Source organism: Asterias rubens, chromosome 8 (assembly GCF_902459465.1).
Source record: "Asterias rubens chromosome 8, eAstRub1.3, whole genome shotgun sequence".
Classification (NCBI taxonomy): Eukaryota; Metazoa; Echinodermata; class Asteroidea; order Forcipulatida; family Asteriidae; genus Asterias; species Asterias rubens.
This window is the reverse complement of record NC_047069.1, coordinates 20555654-20577801: the sequence shown is the minus strand read 5'-3', so window position 1 is coordinate 20577801 and position 22148 is coordinate 20555654. Positions and strand designations below refer to the sequence as shown.

General features: G+C 39.9%; 2 protein-coding genes across 2 annotated transcripts; one reads left to right on the top strand and one right to left on the bottom strand.

Moving 5' to 3' along the window:
* Positions 1-740: 740 nt before the first annotated feature.
* On the bottom strand, positions 741-19728 carry LOC117294040 (protein mono-ADP-ribosyltransferase PARP12-like). The gene is made up of 9 exons (XM_033776553.1): positions 19478-19728; positions 18771-18990; positions 16743-16849; positions 15640-15826; positions 6179-6261; positions 5514-5745; positions 4015-4122; positions 2227-2399; positions 741-1850 (listed from the first exon to the last, which is right to left on the bottom strand). Exons 1-9 carry the CDS (start codon positions 19705-19707, stop codon positions 1421-1423), a joined length of 1770 nt encoding a protein of 589 aa, XP_033632444.1. The 5' UTR covers positions 19708-19728; the 3' UTR covers positions 741-1420.
* A 231-nt stretch (positions 19729-19959) lies between these two features.
* Positions 19960-20916, top strand: LOC117294039. The gene has a single exon (XM_033776552.1). It carries the CDS (start codon positions 19960-19962, stop codon positions 20914-20916), a length of 957 nt encoding a protein of 318 aa, XP_033632443.1.
* The last annotated feature ends 1232 nt before the right edge of the window (positions 20917-22148 follow it).

Below are 22148 nucleotides of genomic sequence, written 5' to 3'. Positions count from 1 at the left end.
AGTCACCACTTCAACTTGTTATGGCAGTAGCATATTATTGTATTGGCTTTGGCAAACTTGAGGGTTGGCTGTACATGGACATCTCCAACCCATTGTCTGGTGTATACCTGAGCTCGACCGCAAACACTAATCCTTCACCCCTTCGTGGCTTACTTGCAAGCTGCCTTGTCCATGTAATCTGAACAACAAAAGGCACCAACAATAGAGTTCGATAATGAGGGACCTTAAAAATCAGTGAAGCGCTTAATCCATCTTGGGACGGGCGCGTGACAATTTTGGGACGGACTCGTTCTAGAACGAGTCTGACCGCGGGCGGCCGCGTTCTTAATTTATCCATGGTCCCTAACATTAAAATGAGGGTGCTGAAACCACTTAAACATTTTGAGTTAATTGCCTATTCATGACTTATTTCCTGGCACAAGTTAAGCCAATGTAAATCAGCAATCATTTAAGCAGAGTATAAGAGCAACTAGTACAGATTGATGGTGAAAGCTGCTGCACAAATGAATGCTGATTGAGTTGATTATGACATTCAGTGGTTATCTTTTTAAATCAAAAACTACAGTTGACTCCTGTTTTGTTTTGCTTGCATGTTTTTACAAAGTTCCAATTAATACAATATGTTGGGCCCCTCCCAAACTGCCTCGTGCTTGTTTCAATTCATTTAAAAAAATTATAATATTGCAAATGAACAATTGCTAACACAATAAGTAATAGGGAGCTTTCAATTTCGCACCAAATTGAATAGTGCAACATTTAAATTTATTGCTAGTTTGCCAAAATGATCAGGAAGATCAAAATTCAATTATCAGTATATATCATGCCTTGAGTGTTCCTTGTAAATCATTCACCCCTTGGAAGAGTGTTCGCAATAACAGCCAAATTATTTACAATTTGAAAAACACAAATGTGGTGTTTTGTTGTATATCAAAACTTTGGCTAAAATCACCTGGGCGCATAAACTATTTACTGTTGACACAGCTCTTGAAGTTATTTTTGAACATCTCAACCTAATTATTATTTCAGGATCTACATAATCAGGCAAAGTGAAGTTAACCAGGCATGACATTTGACCCCTTGGGGAAAAAGGAACAATTTTATCGAGTACACAATTGCTGAACTACATGTACACATGGTTTGTAGTAGTCTTTTAAGGCTATTTAACAACGTCAGGCCTGGTTTTCTTCAGGTAAACTATCAGGTCTGTATTTTAATAGCTCAACTACAATTTGCATAGATGTACAATTATAACTATAAGACACTCGATTTCATTACAATATGCCATTATCTAAGTTATCTGATTACAATTGCTGAGAAGCTGTTCACATAAAATGGAGGATAAAAAACCTTGTGGAGATTTACAAAAGATGGGTCTGTTATTAAATTAGACCAAGATGACGCTTGCATTACAGACAGTGTCTCATTTCCTTTTGTAAGTAATCATGTACTCAGGACAGACTTGACACAAATCAAAAGTGACAAAAATCATTGGATTGGTGAGGCTATCCATGCAAGAGTCGAACATTGGACCGCTAAGTTTGGATGCATCTTTGAAGGGTGGTTGCCTGTACGATGGATTTCCAAGAGTGTAGGATTCAACTAGGACTCGAACCAGAAACAATTGTTTTGTACCTTTGTCTGTCTCTCCAGCATAGCAGTCCGAGTACACAGAGGTCTTACTAAAGTAGCTGCCTTGACCGTACTTTGTACCCACATTGGAGCCGCTAACTCGAGGATCAAAGTTCTGCTGGCAGATTGCTTTAATGAAAGCCTTTCTTGTGCCATGGAAGATAAGTTCTTCTTTGACAATGTTGTGGTCTTTGTGGTTCTCCTCCATTTTATCTCGCTTCCTGTATAGAAACATGGAAAATTTGTTGTATAATTTTATACTAATTTAAGCTATGAAAACATTCAACCATGATTCATTCATATCCTGCAAATAATTCCCTGCCAATACACTCCAACAAACATAAGAAGATTTATACCAACATGTTGATTTACAGGTTAATAAACATAGGATTCGAACTGCCTCTAGCTACCGGGAAATCTCGGTAGTCTAGTTGGTAAGACACTGCTCTAGAATTGCAAGGGTCGTGGGTTCGAATCCCACCCGAGTAATATGCCTATGATATTTTTCACAGTACTAACACACATCGGTGTATGGGTAAAAACAAGAAATTAATAATAAATGACTTGTTAACTTGATGTTAAGAATTATCAAATCACCTCACAAACTCATCCCAGGCTTCGGTGTTCTGTACTCTTTCTATCTTTATGATCAACCTTTTATCCATAGTGGCAGCAAAGTGCTCCAGCACCATGTCATACTCAGCATTATGAACATCAGGTTGAACCTCGCACAGGACAAAGTTATCACTTGGGTCAGCTGGCTGCTTATGTGTGTCAAGTCAAGTCAAGTCAATCAACATTTATTTCCATACAAACACAATATACAAATACAAACAATAGGATGTTACAAGACTGAAAACTGTATGGAGGCATGGCCCATTATAGCCCTATATAGGACTCTTTCTCTGTACACACAGGAACAGAGTCCTAACAATTGAGGCCCGTTTCTGGGGCGGAAAAATTTCACAGCTTCATAACTTAAATCTTACCTGCAACAAGCCACTAATTTCAACAGATTCACATTCCATGGCGGCATACATTTTTCGGCGGCGGGTTTTGGTCCTCATATATTCTTCACAAATCCGTCATTTTCGTGAAATAATGCAGCTTCCAACGTTAAAAAATTCCCGTTTTGATCATTTTCTCACAGTGTTGTCTGTTGTCGTGCGTACGCGTATACATGCGTGCAAGACGCATAATGCAAGCTTAGACGCATGAATTATTGGTCACCGTATCTTGACTGCACAGCGTTAACAACACAATTCAAAATTAGCGCGTCGTGCGACTTGCGTACACACGGCAGACTGTGAGAGTACGAACAAGAATGGGAATTCCTTAACGTTGGGAGCTGCATATTTCATGAAAATGACGGATTTGTGAAAAATATATGACGATCAAAACACACCGCAGAAAAACATATGCTGCCATGGAATGTGAATCTGTTGAAATTGGTGCTTTCTTGCAGGTAAGATTTGAGTTATGAAGCTGTGAAAATTTTCCGCCTCAGAAATGTACCCTGATGTCCAGGACGTCACTGTAGTACAAAAAGAAAATGTAAGGCCGCCAGGGCTAGGCCCATTAATTTTAATTTAGTTTTAATTTTAAATCTTTAGACATACACAACAGTTACAAGTTGTACAGGGGCTGTCAAGGTTAAAACAAAAGTATAAAACTGTCATCAAAAGATGTGTAAAACCAGACCCCTGCCAACGATAAAAATATAATTATACCATATAAAAAGGAGATTACACTGAAACATTTCAGAATCACACAATAGAAATCATTAAAACACAAGCAAAACCAGACTATTGAAAACAAAAAACTACACCCACAACAAAACACCGCAGCGATAAGAGGAAGGGACATCATTTGAAAATAAAAAAAACATAGAATGGACTAAAAACCCTCAGAAAAATAAAATAAAAAATAAAATTGGCACAGAGTGCACCCTCACAGATTCATGCCAACCCACTGGGCCCGAGGACAATGATAGCAGAGAGCCTCCCCAAACACCACCCAAAAAAGCACAAAGACCCCTTAGACAATTAATAAAGAAAACAACAATTAAACCACTAGCACTATTAACATACTAAAAATTCCCCCCTCAGCTTCATTCGAAATGACTTGTACCCCTCCAAAATCAAAACATTCCTGGTATCCAATGTGAGCTCTGAGAACATTTTAGGAAAGCGAACAAAGGTAGCAAAGCTTGTAAGCTGGGATGCCTTTTACAAAACAAAGGAAGGTAATAAGATCATTTAAATTATAAAACAATGCGTATAGTAACAACAATAACATCAAAACGAGACGGATAAACGAAACGCAAAAACAAACACCCAATAAGACAAACAAACACCTCAAACTAACACCTCAAACAAAACCAAACAACACCCCAACACCCCAACAAACAAACAAACAACAAACAATACAAACACCACAAGACGGCCATGACAGAGCGGAATTGTTGCCAGAACCTATGTTTTCTTGAGACATCTGCATGGACAAAAACAAAGAAAACAAAGTTTGTACTGCCAATAATAATAACAACTGTTAACAATAATAATAAGCAGTTCTTGTATAGCGCATGGTACAAAAGAGTCTCTATGCGTTTCTGTGATTGAAAAGATGGGTTTTAAGTTTAGATTTAAATTTTTCTAGCGAGGTACAGTCTGTGACTTTGTCGGGAAGAGAGTTCCATAGTTTAGGTGAATTATATTGGAAGGAACATTGACCATAGAACTTTGTTCGAGTGGAACTGCTGTAAGACCTTTTGAACTGGAATGACGTTTTCGCGGAGGGTGATTCCTGGAATTAATTCCTGGAGATGGAGTCTGGAGCTGATCCGTGTTGGCATGTGGGTTAGGGTTAGGACATTGAAAACTATCTGTGATTTAACAAGTAGCCAGTGGAGATTGCGGGTTTGGAGTGATTGGTTCAAGTGATAGGGTTCTAGTGATGAGTCTGGCAGCTTAATTTTGTACACCATGCAATATACAGATAACTGTGATAAGTTATTGGATTATGGATGAGTACATTCATTTGCACTCCAAAAAACATCAAATGACAACAAGTATTTTTTTCTATTAAATAGTGAACCTGTGTTGTTTTTATTTTTGTATACAGATTTTAATCAAGGGCATTAATCAAGTTAAGTTCATTACCAGTATATTACATCGCCTTTGTTTGTTAAACAAAGGAGCAGCACTGTCTTCAAATTACCACTTCACAACAATTCTGCAATTTAAGGTGTTGACGTGGGAAACAAAGGACATTCTTGAGTTAACTTACTTTTCCAACATGCAGGATAAGAGTGTTTAAACTCAACCCTGATTGCATAATCAAGGATTGTATTGAAGGAAGACCGTCATACTGGGTAAGAGTGTTTAAACTCAACCCTGATTGCATAATCAATGATTGTATTGAAGGAAGACCTGTCATACTGGGTAAGAGTGTTTAAACTCAACCCTGATTGTATAATCAATGATTGTATTGAAGGAAGACCTGTCATACTGGGTAAGAGTGTTTAAACTCAACCCTGATTGCATAATCAATGATTGTATTGAAGGAAGACCTGTCATACTGGGTAAGAGTGTTTAAACTCAACCCAGATTGCATAATCAAGGGTTGTATTGAAGGAAGACCTGTCATACTGGGTGAGAGTGTTTAAACTCAACCCTGATTGCATAATCAAGGGTTGTATTGAAGGAAGACCTGTCATACTGGGTGAGAGTGTTTAAACTCAACCCTGATTGCATAATCAAGGGTTGTATTGAAGGAAGACCTGTCATACTGGGTGAGAGTGTTTAAACTCAAACCTGAAGGAATATTCAAGGTTCAAGGTTCGTTTATTTAAAAGTTTATTTGCATTCAAGGATTTTATTTACCTCATTCTTGTCTTGTTTTTCCTCAGGTGCTTCTCCAAGGGAAGTAAGTCTTCTTCGTTGGATCATATATTCTCCGTCCATCTTTTTTTGACCCCGAATCATGGAAACCAGTTCTTGTGTAGTCTTGTTTCTTGCATCAACCTTACATTTCTGCCACACTTGCAAAGCATTTGGATTTTTAACATCATGTGAGATTTTGCATTCATCGTTGCATTCTCCTCTAACAAAGGATCTAAAGATAGAGAGACACAATGCTTGAAATCTTACACATGTTTTGCTCTCTTTCTCAATTTATAGATATCTTTCAGGGCCTTGGCACAATCAATCAATGCAGGCAACCTTGAGGTTATTCCGACTGCAATTATGGTAACTGCAATGCATGCAAAATAACCGTAACAAGCATGTACCGATAAAGTGTCTTACTATTTCAGAAACGCATGAGGATCGAGACACCACAGCCCTGTTTGAGGTGTGTCAGCATTTTGAAATTGTTTGGGTTTGATCAAAGAAAAATTTACAAATTTTGAAGTGATTAACATGATTAAGTGAATTTCCTCTATGGTAGGACCAATAAAAATTGAATTTAATTTAATTGAATGACATTGGGTGTGGCCTTCGTTTTTCTATACGACCTAATTAAATAGATAAAAAATAACTGTACCTACCCACAGACATGAAAAAAGGGACAGGTTACTCCATTTTTGCAGGATCTCCGGTTGTAATGTATACAGATGTTTGGGAGTAGAGGCTGTTTAAAATAACATATGCAAGGAATGATTAATCATCTTCATTATAAAAGATAGACCTGGTTTTGGAGTGGGCGAGGTGGGGGGGGGGCAGGCCAGATGAAATGGATTTATCAGTGGTTGGGGTCATGCTTTTATTTTGGAAGGGGACCCTGGAGGGGGGCCACCATCCTTTTATGTTCTTGGTAGCGATCCCGATTGCTCACTACATGAGATAACACAAATATGCAACTTCCTCTTTAAAAATACTTTTGTGAGCACAACTAAGTTTAATTGTTAGCAGTAAGTGTCAGAGTCTTATACAGTGCACATATCTACCAACAAGGTACTGAAGGCCCTTACTATATACATGGGCTCAATCAGGGGGGGGGGGGGGGGACAGGGGGACATGTCCCCCCCCCCCACCTTTTGGAGGGTGGGGGACACAATATCAATTAATGTCCCCCCACCTTTTTGACCACCTTTATCATGAAGCCCAAGTTTTACACTGTGTAAGACGAAACCCTGTGTCCCTATATGGGCATTAATCCTGTGGGCAAAGGATGATACAATATCCCCTCTCTAAATTGGCCCTAGATTGCATCACAGAGCATCCAAAATGCAAAATTTTCCTGGGCCCTTAATCGGGCCCGCACCCCGAGCCGTAAAGGCTTCTCACACGCATGCTCCAACGATGACAGATTTGCACCTCCCCCTTGAAAGAGTGGAAAGGACGTGTACCCCACCCCACCCCAACCCATTTTCGAAGGGTGGGGGACACAGTATCAAATGTTCCCTGTGTCGTTTGATCACCTTTATCATGAAAACCGTGTTTTGCACTGTGGAACTGTGGAGCACTGGAACACAATATTCACACAGCTCATTGTTCTGTTTCGTTTGCCAATTGGCCGCTAAATGGCCTAAAGATTGCACAACAGAGCATCTAAAAATACAAAACTTTCCCGGGCCCTTCAGCGGGCCCGGACCCATGCCGTAAAGGTTTCACACTCACGTGCTCACTCTTTGACAGTATTTCCCCCTAAAACTTGGTTCATAGATCCGCACTGGAAGATGCTGTCAACCCAAAAGGTTGTACTGCTGCTCACATTTTACAGATGTTCTAGTTCTGTTCTGTATGCCTCTTATTGGCCTATGATTGCACCACAGAGCATCAAGAATGCAAAGTTTTCCCGGGCCCTTAAGCGGGCCCAGAACCATGCCGTAAAGGTTTTACACTCGCGTGCTTACTCTTTTACAGTATTTCCCCCTTAAACTTGGTTCATAGATCCGCACTTGAAGATGCTGTCAACCCAAAAGGTTCTACTGCTGCTCACATTTTACAGATGTTCTGTTCCGTTCTGTAAACCTCTTATTGGCCTAAGATTGCACCACAGAGCATCTAGAATGCAAAATTTGCCCGGGCCCTTAAGCGGGCCCGTACCCATGCCGTAAAGGTTTCGCACTCGTGAGCTTACTCTTCGACAGTATTTCCCCCTCAAACCTGGTTCATAGATCCGCACTTGAAGATGCTGTCAACCCAAAAGGTTTTACTGCTGCTCACATTTTACAGATGTTCTGTTCCGTTCTGTATGCCCCTTATTGGCCTAAGACTGCACCACAGAGCATCTAGAATGCACAATTTTCACAGGCCCTTAAGCGGGCCTGGACCCTTGCCGTAAAGGTTTCGCACTCCATTCCATTCTGACAGATTTGCCCCATAAAACTTGTGTCTATAGGTCTGGTGATGATAGGGATGAAACGCCGTCTGAGCATTAGAATGCAGAAACAAAACGAAGCTATAATTGAGTTGCTTTTTAGGTACAATAACCATGATAGCAAGAATAGGTGCATCATAGCTTGAAATAGGCATCAAATTCCAACATCTGAGAGGGGGGGGAACATCACCCCTCAGATTCACTAGATTGCACCAGAGAGCATCTACGGGCTAAAAAAAATTCCCGGGCCCTAAAAAGCGGGCCCCAGACCCAACGCCGTAAATGTTATGTCCCCCCCCCCACCTTTCAAGACGGATTGACGCCCCTGACTATATTGTTACGAAGTCACATACCAAAATGAAACAACATAACAGAACATTAAAGGGAAGGACCAACAATAGAAATGAATGTAAATGGAGTCAAGTTTAGGAACAAGAAATTAAAGTTATTTAATATAATACCAAATTAGCAACGAAAATTACATACAAAAGACCCCAAGGGGAATTTAAATAAATACATCGAGATAAATATAATTGTGGTGAGAAAATAACGAGAATGAGAGGGACAACTGAGGGGGGGAGGTACCTCCAATAATGGTGAGAATCTAGGCCAGGGTCTAGCGATGATGATGATGATGATGAACCAGCGTGGAGAATCCCAGATGTCATCGAAGACTCAACTCAACGGTAGTGAGGATTGGTGAAGGACATCAATGGGTATGGTAGTGAGCGTTCACTCGGCACCGGCCACACCTCACGGCCGCTGGCCCGCCAGAACATCGTACGCCACCCGGCCTCACGGCTGGAACTCTGGAAACCAAGGCTTAGAATCTGATGATCGACGGCCGAACAGTCCTTTTAAACCAACGATTACTTGAAGGAATTTTAAAGTCCATTCGCAGAAGTGATCAGGGACAATGGGACACAAAACGAAGTTGTAATCGCGACCACCACATACTTATTACATAAGATTACATACTAAATAGGAATTCTTAACACCCTCCCCCTCAGGGTGGAAAAATACGACAATAATGAAGTATTTTTCTGTAGTAATCTCACATTAAAAAAAATTTACTTAATTAAAGGATTTCAAATTGAATTGCCAAAATATAAATTACCAATCAAAATAACGATGTAAATACTGTTTGCCATCAAACTAACCGTTATCGATCAATAAATCTCACATTACAAAACTGTGATTTATACAATTCAAATACACAGCAGACTTAATCCTTAAATACCTCATTAAACTTAAATTCTGAAAAATTCATGATCTACTCAAACCATCAGCAATTATGTTCTGTTTGCCTGGGATGTGCTTGAATTCCAAATTATAACCTTGCAACAACAGACTCCACCTCATTAAACGTTGGCTTTTGTTCTTGAACTTATTGAGGTAAGTCAATGGATTGTGATCTGTAAACACAGTAACTGGGAAAGGGCCTGTAACATACACTTCAAAATGTGAAATTGCCAACATGAGACTCAACGTTTCCTTCTCAATTGTTGAGTAATTCTTTTGGTGCTTATTTAATTTCTTCGAGAAATAAATAACTGGATGTTCAACACCTTCGTCATCATCTTGCAATAATGCGGCACCGACGCCAACATCGCTTGCATCAATTACTAACTTAAAAGGTTTGCCAAAATCTGCTGCCATCAAAACTGGTTCAAGGGTCAACACACCTTTCAAATTCTCAAAAGCCGCCTGACAACTTTCTGTCCAGACAAATTTGGTGTTTTTCGCCAACAGATTGGTTAACGGTTCTGCGATATGTGCAAAATTTGAGCAGAATTTACGGTAAAAACCCGTCATGCCAAGAAATCGCATGAGTTCTTTCTTATGTGCTGGCACTTTAAAATCATTGATTGCTTGAACCTTAGCTGCTTTTGGCGAAACCTTTCCTTGACCAACCTCGTGACCTAAATAAGTCACATGAGCTTGACCTATTTCACTTTTCTTCAGATTAACAGTTAGATTAGCGTCAGATAATTTATCAAACAATGCTTTTGTTCTAACAACATGATCAGTCCATGTATCAGAATAAATGATAACATCATCTATGTAAGCACCACAACCATCTAAGTCTGAAGTAATTTGATTCATCATTCTTGTGAACGTGCTAGGAGCATTTTTCATGCCAAATGGCATAACATTACACTCAAACAAACCATCGGGAGTTACAAAGGCAGAAATTTCTCTAGCTCTTTGTGTTAATGGCACTTGCCAATACCCTTTCAGAAGGTCGTACTTGCTTACATACTTGGCATGCCCTATTCGATCAATGCACTCATCCAACCGTGGAATGGGATATGAATCAGTTTTGGTAACAGAGTTCACTTTTCTATAATCAATACAAGGACGTTGTGTTCCATCTTCTTTTGGTACTAACACAACTGGTGAACTCCATGGGCTCTGATTAGCATGAGAAATTATGTCATTCTCTAACATGTATGTCACTGCTTTACGAACATACTCAAGTTTGGTCGGATTTAGACGGTATGGGTGTTGTTTGATCGGACTTGCATTCCCAACATCAACATCATGAAATAACATTGAAGTTCTCCCTGGTTTATCTTGGAATATTTGCACATACGATTCCAGAATCTCAACCATTTCATTGTGTTCTAGTTCAGGTAAATGACAAAGTTTACAATCTAGGTTCATTAACACATCAGAATTTTGATTCATGAGAGAACTAGTGACTGACGCAAATCTAACATCTTCGTCGTTTTCATTGTTATCTACAACCTTGTTCTCACTAATCTCTATAGAGGAACACGTCACAACTACAGGTTTGGTCTCAGAAATTCTCTCGTGATATTTCTTTAACATATTCACGTGACAAACCCTTCTAGTTTTCCTACGATCAGGTGTCTTGACAACATAATTGACACTATTGAGTTTTCTCTCAATGATGTATGGGCCGCTAAACTTAGCTCTCAATGGTTCGCCCTGAATTGGTAGCAAAATCAACACCTTTTCTCCAACCTGAAATGATCGTTCCCTAGCGTTCTTATCATACCATGATTTCATTCTTTCTTGAGAATTAGACAGGTTGGACTTAGCCATGTCATATGCTTTATATAGACGATCTTTGAAATAACAAACATACTCTAGCAGGTTAGTTTCTACCTGTGGCTCGGCAAGCCATCTCTCTTTGACCAATTTCAATGGGCCTCTAACCTCGTGTCCATACACAAGTTCAAACGGGCTAAACCCGGTAGATTCGTTTTGTGAATCTCGTGTGGCAAATAACAAGAAATCAATTCCTTTGTCCCAATCCTCTTGATTATCATGACAAAAGGTCTTGAGCATTGTTTTCAAGGTTTGGTGATATCTTTCTAACGCACCTTGTGATTGAGGGTGATAAGCAGATGAAACCATTTGTTCAATACCCAAAGCTTGCATTACTTCACCAAACACTCTACTCATAAAATTGGAACCTTGATCGTGCTGAATTTCTTTCGGAAGTCCCATTCTAGTGAAGAATTTAACTAGAGCGTCAGACACAGATTTGGCAGTAATATTACGCAAAGGAATTGCTTCTGGATATCGGGTACACGCATCCATAATTGTCAAAAGATACATATGACCAGATCTAGTTTTTGGCAAGGGACCCACACAATCAATTATGACCCGATCAAATGGTTGTCCACATGCAGGAATAGGAATAAGTGGTGCAACTTGGATCTTCTGATTTGGTTTTCCCACTACTTGACACGTGTGACATGTCCTGCAAAAGTCGCCGACATCTTGGTACAACTTTGGCCAAAAAAAGTGACACAAGATGCGGTCTTGAGTTTTCCGAACGCCCAAATGGCCTGAAGTGGGTGGTTCGTGGGCTAGTTTCAAAATTTCAGCCCGAAACGGTTTTGGTACCACAATTTGAGTTAAAACTCGCCATTCTTGATCAGCGGGTACCTCGGGGGAACGCCATTTGCGCATTAACACCCCAGAATTTGACCAAAAATAACACACCGGGACTTTTTCAGCCTCTTGTAAACTAAGTGCATCACTAGCTACTTTACGTAACTCTGGGTCACATTCCTGAGCTTTAATTAGTGCATTCTTATTCAATACAAGAGGGACCGAGAGATTAGGATTCGGATTCCTTTCCTCTCGGGAAACTTTGTCATTCAAAGTTTGAAAGAATGTTCCTGCCAGCTTAAAACATTCATCATCATTGGCCCTTAAAATTTCAGATGTGTCCTCGTTTTGTGAGGCACGAACCATTGAACGTGTAGTAACACATGCGGGAAAAATGCCCGGGAATTCATCTGATAAACGCTCTGTGTCTACACTACTATGAGGGACTTCGGTAACCTGTGCACAAGGATTACATTGAACATTAGCCCCTGCAATATCGTTCCCAAGTAAGAACGTAACACACTCTATAGGCAAACTGGGTACTATACCAACTGAGACTGGCCCCGTCATAAAATCTGACTCAAGGTGTATAGTTTTAAGAGGTATTTTCAGAAAACCACCTTCTACACCCCTAATTAGAACACTAGTTTGGCTAGATTCACTTAAGGAAGGGACCACACCTTTAAGCAATAAGGATTGCGCGGCCCCTGTGTCCCTCAAAATCTTAACTTTATGAGAATCAACACCACCATTAACTGAAACACGTCCATGAGACATAAATGCTTCATAACCATTGTTCATTGGCTTTGTTACTTGACTTTCTTCCCCAGTCGCAACTTTAAGAGGAATTTCAACAATGTGATTTTTCTCAACATTGTGTTTTGGAAGGACAACTTCGCCACAAGATTCACTGGCAATAAACGCAATGGGCTTTTCCAGTTGGTCCCTCCGTTTGAAACATCTTTCAAATGTGTGGCCAATTTTGCCACAAAAACTACAAACAGGCCGGTTTTTCCGCCAATGTGGCTTTTCTGAAACCCCGGTGGGATTTTCTTTCCCTTTTGTAGGATCTGACTCTGTTTTAGAGTCACTGGACTGGACAGATTTATCACCAGACCGTTCACTATTCTTCGACCCTTTTGTCGATTTGGAGCGACTGGTGTCATGTCTATTGTCAGAGCCAAATGATTGCTTATGAGTAAGTTCATAATCATCTGCCATTCTGGCAGCTTTCTCTAACTTATTGACATCTCTATCTGCTAGATGTGTTTTTATATCATTGGGAAGACAACTCTTAAATTCTTCCATTAATATCAACTCCCTCATGTTATCAAAACGTTTGTCAATCTCCTTTGATTTGAGCCAACGATCAAAAGCATTAGCTTTCTCCCGTGCAAATTCAACATAAGTTTGCCCATCATTGTTTCTTCGTCTCATTTTCCTGAATTTTTGACGATATGCTTCTGGAACGAGCTCGTATGCTTTTAACACAGTTTGTTTCACTACATCATAATCGCCACTTTGTTCGGAAGACAAGGCAGTGTACACTTCCTTTGCTTTCCCTTCAAAAACAGTATGAAGTAATGTGGTCCAGTATTTTTTTGGCCACTCTAGCTTTTTTGCCAAATCCTCGAATGACGTGAAGTACCGTGTCACTTCCTTGCTATCAAATTTCGGAACGAGTCTAATGTTCTTACCAAAATCAAACCCTGAGTGAGCAACTTTTGTTGAGTTTGAAGATTGAACTTTGGATTCTTTCATTCCTAACTCTTTAAGCTTGAACTCATGTGCCATTTCTTTCTCTCTTAATTCAATCTCCTTGTCTTTAAGTTGTAATTGTAGCTTCAAAAGCTCAGCTTGCTCTTTTGGATCCGCAAATTGTGTTACACTTCCATCACTTTCAATTAAACCATTTGATACTAAAGCATGGCAAACAGTACGGTTTAAATAACTCTTCTTCGCCCCAATGAATACCTTGACTCCAAGAACTTGTGCAACTGCACACAATTGATCTTTGGTTAACTCATCAACAATGTCAACCGTTAAATCGGTTCTGCTTAAGAACTCTTCAGCAGAGTGGAAACTAAATTTCGGTTTCTTTTGGGCTTCCGCCATTTTCGGAAGGTTTCCAAAAATATTGATTAACCGCAAAAATGACACTTGCTAATGGTCTCTTTCCCGGACAAGCCCCCAAATTTCTGTTACGAAGTCACATACCAAAATGAAACAACATAACAGAACATTAAAGGGAAGGACCAACAATAGAAATGAATGTAAATGGAGTCAAGTTTAGGAACAAGAAATTAAAGTTATTTAATATAATACCAAATTAGCAACGAAAATTACATACAAAAGACCCCAAGGGGAATTTAAATAAATACATCGAGATAAATATAATTGTGGTGAGAAAATAACGAGAATGAGAGGGACAACTGAGGGGGGGAGGTACCTCCAATAATGGTGAGAATCTAGGCCAGGGTCTAGCGATGATGATGATGATGATGAACCAGCGTGGAGAATCCCAGATGTCATCGAAGACTCAACTCAACGGTAGTGAGGATTGGTGAAGGACATCAATGGGTATGGTAGTGAGCGTTCACTCGGCACCGGCCACACCTCACGGCCGCTGGCCCGCCAGAACATCGTACGCCACCCGGCCTCACGGCTGGAACTCTGGAAACCAAGGCTTAGAATCTGATGATCGACGGCCGAACAGTCCTTTTAAACCAACGATTACTTGAAGGAATTTTAAAGTCCATTCGCAGAAGTGATCAGGGACAATGGGACACAAAACGAAGTTGTAATCGCGACCACCACATACTTATTACATAAGATTACATACTAAATAGGAATTCTTAACAATATACACATATATACTGAAAGATAGGTTATTGAAGTTATGAGACCTTAGATCGAATTATTATATAAGCACCTTAATTGTACAAGGTGCTATGGTGACCTTGTAATTCAGCAGCCACAGCCAGAAACACAGGGGCGAACCCCTTCTCTTTTAGATAAGTGCACTGGGTTCTTTTACGTGCCTTACACAACACACGTGACCATCGGCTTTACATCCCATCCGAAGGACGAAGCAATTAATTGTCTTGCTTAAGGACACAAGTGTCACGACTGGGACTCGAACCCACGCTCTGCTGATCAGAAACACAAGAGTTAACTCAGTGCCCTAACCACTGGGCCACGACACTTCCACATTGGCAGTACAAACTTGTCTAGCTGTGTCGTTCGTGCAATTGCTGTAGGTAGTGCTGATGGAATGCTGGCAGCACAAGTTTGTTTAAAGAAAGACATGAGAAAACCCTTGTATCTTAAAGAATCATGCAGACATGCAAAATCCCTGTTATCTTGTTCAATCCTGCATCGTACGCACGTCTTGCAGAAAAGAGGTGCACATAGTGTTATGGGTTCATTAGATTGAGACTCAAAGGAAAGAGGCAATGACTACTTGACTTGTTTGAGAACTCTTTGGGTCATGTTCAGTGTAGGTAATGCTTTAGTACGAGTTGCATTATACATTGTAAGTTGTCAGTAGACGGCGGTTTGAGAGGTATACTCGCAATAAAGGGTTGACCAGCGGTTGACCACGCCAGACCAACCATGTACACATAAAAACGGACATTTCATCACAGTGTATCAAGGCAGAGCTTGGATCCAATAACATGCTTTGTATCAATTTTCGACCTTCTCCAAGTTTTCTGTTCATAAAGTTTTGAAACATGTACACTAAAAGAAAGGGGTAATTAAAGTACACCCCCTTAGAAACACCCACCCCACCCCCTCCTCTAATTGTATACCTACTTGCTTTTCCATCACCTCTACATGTTCTATTTGCTTTTTCTCCCGGACCATGCGAAGCAACTCTCCTGGACTCATTGAGGCAGCATCGATATTATACTCTTCCCATACTGTCATTGGCTGCTTATCGTTGATAATATGTGAGTTTCGACACTGTGTGTTGAATCTGCAATCTCCTGTAATGTAATAACTAACAAAAATAATGCAATAGACACTTGTTACTCTCATTGGTCACATTTGATTCGATCCTCGCCTAAAAGTCCATCTGATGTCACACTTTGAGGGTCATGAATAATGCTAGATACCAGCCTCATGAGCACCTGGCGAGATCCTGCCAGATGTACCTTTAACCTCTTGCATCCATTTACACATGTTACACTTGATTACATACAAACACTGGGTGTGTTCCATTTAGCATCCCCGGGTTGACCCAGGTCTTCCCAACAAGATTATATGTCTATGGGTCTCCCCCCCCCCCCCCCCCTCTGCGTTCAAATAGCTTTGAAACCCGCGTAAGCCCCGAGTAGGCCTATCTTGCTTGTTGAGTGTGTCACTTGGCGCCAACTGAGTTGAATGACAGTACAAAAGAAAACTTTTTAAATGGCCAATTTTTGGGGGGGAATTCAGCAGAAATTGCAGTAAGTTTGACAAACATTTTCACCCTTAAAACAGGAATTGTGTTGAGCATTAAGTATTTACGAAATTAAACCTTAGTGAGTTGAGTTAAAGTGCAACTTCTTATAGGCCAGACATAAAATAAGAATCCAGAAGGTTTAATTGTCTCCTGTCTGCTTGGTTACACATCCATTTCAATTTTTGAACTAAACCAGGTAAAAAGAGCTTGTCCTGCTATTCATAATGTAAGACACAGTAAACAATAACATGACAGAGAATCATGCCTGTAGACCTTTATCATGATGCCTCCATCTTGGGCATGTTCCTGGTATTGATAAACAATAATAAATGGCAATAATAATTTTGCAGATAGAAAACAGACTATTTTGTTTCTCCAGCCTCTGTTTGGTAACATTGGTAATGGGCGAACTTCAAGATGGCTGCAACATGATAAAGGTCCATTGCCCTTGGCATTTGTAAAGTTAAGTTACCTACAAACGTGTAGAAATTTACACTTGTTTACATCACATCCCTTGGGGCTGTTGTAGAACATGCATACATCTGGTACAGTGATATCAACCCAGCTTTGCTTTAATATCTGCAGTTCAGAGTAAATAAAAGCACGAGAACCACAGAAACAATGAACAAAAATGTATTCAAGTATTGATGTCAGTAAAAAAATGAGTAAGTTAAAACATAGAAAAAGATCAGTTTGTCCTGTCTGGGAACTTATTGCTTGTATAACTAAAAATTGATTTATTTGACCGCAGTCTCGGGTGTTCCGTTACAGAAGGCCAGTCCTTCTCTGGAATTCACCCCAATTCATACTGTATAGTCTTTTAATGTATGCTACATGTTGTATTGACCAGATTCATTATTGATCTGTGTGTACATTATGATTGTATAAATGGACATTAAACAAGCAAACAACGGACGGACGGGCGGACGGACAGACAGACAGACAAACAAACAAACAAACAAACTAAAAGCAGTGCACAAAGAAAGGAAGCTCACATTACAGCGACCTAATCACAAAGCTGATTATTATTGTTTTGTGTCAGTGCTAAGCAACAGACTGGTCTGCCTTCAAGACATTAGGTCATTTGGTTTATTTCAAAACATCCAACTCTTAAAACCCAGATGCAAAATTACAATTAAATTTATATAGAGGAACACATTATAACATTACTTTACAAAGGAAAAAATTCTCATCTGATATAAAAAGCAGCACCAGTTCGAACAAATCACCAGAAATCCACATCCAGATGTTAAAAAATAAACATAAATAATAAATTTGGGGTTAAATAAAATTAAAATAAAGTTTACTAAAGTGGGAGTTGAACCAACGACCTCAAGATAAACGTGCCGGCTGTCAACCTACTGAGCTATATTTCCCTATTTTCCTTGGCAGTGTCCCTATTTTGTCAATATCTTTGTTTGGGAGTGCCAGTCAGAAGCCATACATTGGTTAACTGCAGTGTAGCCAGGGATCACACAAAAATGGCAATACAACCTGGGACGTTGCAGCCAGGGGATCGACTTGAGGGGATGCAACTTTTTTTCATAGATTTTAAATATTATGAACCAAAAGGGAAACTGACTGGATTAATTTTAAAGGATTTCTGGTTGAACAAATTGATTGACTGCAGTGTGACTCGAACCAATGACCTCCGAATTAAAGGCACTGGACACTATTGATAGTTACACAAAAAGATTGTTAGCACAAAAACTAAGTGGTAACGAGTGACAGAGAGCTTTTGGTATAAAACAGTGGAAGAAACGGCTCCCTCAGAAGTAACGTAGTGTTTTAGTAAGACTTCAGCGAAAGCCTTTTATTATGAATCTGGAAGCACACAAAGTTATGTAACAAGGGTGTTTTTTCTGTCATTATTCTTTTGCAACTTAGATGACCAATTGAGTTAAAATTTCCACAGACTTGTTATTTAATGCATAATATCTTTGGATACACCAATTGTGAATACTGGTCTTTGACAATTACCAAAGGTGTTCAGTACCTTTAATGTGCCGGCGCTGACTTCCAACTGGGCTCTCTAGTCCTATGTTGGAAGTCTCCCTATTCTGTCAATATCTTTGTATGGGGTGTCAGTCAGAAACCATTCAACAGTTAACTGCTGTGTAGCCAGGGATCACACCAAAATTACAATATAACCTGTGAAGCAGTAGCCAATTTTCTTTGTTCAACACCAAATCATTTAAAAAGTACACTGTCTCAGTTTCCCTGGTGGTTTATAATAATTGTTATATTTTAAATTGAATTGTGATTTTTTGTTTAAAAGCCATATGTTTTAGTATGGATTAGTCAGGCATTCATTTGTACTTATTTTGCATAAACCATGTCGCGTGCAGGTTCTGAAGGAGGAAAAACAGAACCGATGTTTTACTGAGTGGGATTTAGTTTGAGGTTAGTTTGATTCTGGTTCCCCTAGCAGTATTTTTGCAAGCTGATTCTGGGATCTTCAGTCATATATACTAAACAACTGTTACCCAATATTATTTACCTGTATTACATGGTTATCCTGAAGGTGGTCCAATCCATTTAATCTCATGACTTTCTCATTGTGTGGTAAACCCCAGAGCTGATGTGGCCAGAAACACTTCTTACCACGCTTACATCCCACTGAGATAAAGTGCTCACAGAGATGAAAATCCTCACAACCTTGACAGCCATCGCTATTCTTGGGGTTGAACTGATCACACAAAACTGCATCCGTCTTTATCCTTTATAGAAAGCCAAAATTGCACAATGATGGTAAATCCTTAAAGGCACTGACACTATTTGTAGCATAAATACTACTGATCGAAACGTTGAGTTTAAACCAACGGTTCTTTTCATAATCACCCCCAACTTCATTGAGATATAATCATACATCCATGGTGTTAATGCAAACTTGTCCATATCGTATCCCCCCATGCAAAGTTTCAAATAATCCTACTTAAGTAATTTCTCACTAAAATATTTGAATTTGATTTCTTCAATTATTCTCTTGCAACTTCAAAGAGTTTAGATTTTCACAGGTTTGTTATTTTGTGCATATGTTGAGAAACACCAAGGTAGAAGACTGGTATTTGACAATTAATAAATGTTTCAGTGTCTTTAAATACAACATTAGACTTTTCTATTAAACATAAACACCCTTCCCAAGCAACCCTCCCTTCCCTCAATTAAAAGGGAAAAGAAAGGGGTAAATACAACAATATGTAATACCTGACAGTGCACTTATCATGTGTGGTATCTTCGTCCAGTCTGAACATTTGGTGAGGAGACTTCTTTAAGAATCCTTGAAGAGAGGTCAATGACATTTCCAGCATCACGTTGTCATGGTCCATGGCATCCTTTAGAGCAATCAGGTAGAGGCTTCCCCCAGAAATACACAGACGCTTTGATACCCATTGTTCTAGGTTTATTAGATCAGATGGCATCATTGCTGAGGCCATTTTGCTTGCCCTGTAATAATGTATCAAATATAAATCTCAAATGATTACCCATGACATACTATTTATCACAATATCTTACTACAAAAAACTCCCACAAAATCCCAAATCCACCTTTTTTTTTGGGCTCGACTGGGCCCCTTTCTTTATCCGCAAGGAGAAAACTTTGGCAAAGAAGTAGCCCAAGTAGTTCACCGTAACTTCTACGTAGATGATTGCTTGTGTTCAACACCCACAGTGCCAAAGGCAGTGAAGATGGTAGAAGATTTAACGGAAAGTTGTAGAAGAGGAGGCTTCCATCTAACGAAGTGGGTGAGCAATGAAAGGAAAGTTTTTGAGAACATCCCAGAAGATGAGCGTGCTAAAGGTGTCAAAGATTTGAACATCGATATTGAGAAGTTACCCACCGAGAGAGCACTCGGCATGATGTGGTCCATAGAAGAGGATGAGTTTGGATTCAGAATTCAGATGAAGGACAAACCCCCAACAAGAAGAGGAATTTTATCCATAGTAAGCTCCGTCTATGATCCCATAGGATGTGTCTCTCCAGCTGTGCTCCTAGCTAAACAACTTCTGCAAGCCATGTGCCGATTAAAGTTAGGATGGGACGAAAAAATCCCAGCAAATCTAGAAGAGAAGTGGCAAACTTGGCAGACAGTAATGCCAAAACTAGCAGAATTCAAGATGGACAGATGCATGAAGCCAGAAGGGTTTGAGGATGAGCGACTCAAGTCAGTCACCGCTCATCACTTTGCTGATGCTAGTGAGTCAGGCAATGGCAGCGTTTCGTACTTGAGGTTGGAGAATGATGATGGAGAAGTGAAGTGCTCATTTTTAATGAGTAATTTAAGAGTCGCCCTACTTAAGCAAGTAACAATCCCAAGAATGGAGCTGACAGCTGCAACGGTAGCAGTTCGAGTTGATCTCATGATCAAAAGGGAACTTGCAATTGAAGTGGATGACACCTACTTTTGGACTGACAGTACATCCGTGCTGTGGTATATCAACAGCGGAACAACACGTTTTAAGACATTTGTAGCTAACAGATTAGCAGTTATCCTTGATGGTTCCAACCCAACTCAGTGGCGCCATGTTGAGTCAGCACTCAATCCCGCTGATGTTTGCTCTAGAGGGAAAAATGTTGAGCAATTTCTCCAGATGGAAGAGTGGAAAGATGGCCCGAAGTTTCTACATCAGCAGGAAGATGAATGACCCTCAAGAATAGAGCTCAATAAGTTTGATGCACCACAAGATCCTGAAGTGAAAAGAGTTGTTCTCGCAACTAATCTGGTACCAAGCTACCAAGCGATACAGAGAGAAGTGGTACTGAAAAAATCAATCTGCACTAGTTCAGACTGGTTCAGATTGAAGAAAGCAGTTTGCTGGATACTAAGATTTGGAAGATGGATGAAAGTAAAGCGCAAGTCGGGCCAACTCCCACAAGGTTTGAAGGGTGCACTCACTTTGAAGGAACTACAAACTTTATCAATACCTTACTAGGTTTTCACTAAATCAAACACAACTATAGTGGTTCTTCCATGAAAATAATACAAAAATGATTTAACTTACGGTTGATGATCGGGTCGTCCAACCTGTCTCCCTTGTTGGCAAAGTCAAAGATTGGGTGAATAAATCTACCCCCCCCCCCCGCACTCAGCTGGCGTAATATTAATATGGCTGCAAAAATAGAATCTGGCTAGCAGAAAATGTTCTCTTAATTAAATTGGTTTTAAAGGCAGTGGACACTATTGGTAATTATTCAAAATAATTATTAGCATAATAACCTTTCTTTGTGACGATTAATGGGGAGAGGTTGATGATACAATACATTGTGAGAAACGGCTCCTCTGAAGTGCCATAGTTTTCGTAATTAGAAAGAAGTAATTATCCACGAATTTGATTTTGAGACCTCAGATTTAGAACTTGAGGTCATGAAATCAACCTTCTAAACGCACACAACTTCGTGTGACAAGGGTGTTTTTTTTGTCATTATTATCTCGCAACTTCGATGACCGATTGAGCTCAAATTTTGACAGGTTTGTTATTTTATGCATATGTTGAGATACAACAACTGTGAAGGCTAGTCTTTGACAATTACCAATAGTGTCCACTGCCTTTAAGGAACAGCTTGTACCTATGTCTGTACAAATATTTTAGCAGCAGAGCAGCAGAACGATTGGCATGCACTATTCACCACTGGAGACTCTACTGAATCCTTCACACTATCTTTTCTCATATACTTCCACACACTTCTATATACACTCTATCAGCCGACACCCTGATCCTTTCTTATGATAAATTTACCCCTAGATTATGCAAATTAACTGTAAGGGTTAGGGTTAGGGTTAGGGTTAGGGCTAGGGCTAGGGCTAGGGCTAGGGCTAGGGCTAGGGCTAGGGCTAGGGCTAGGGCTAGGGCTAGGGCTAGGGCTAGGGTTAGGGCTA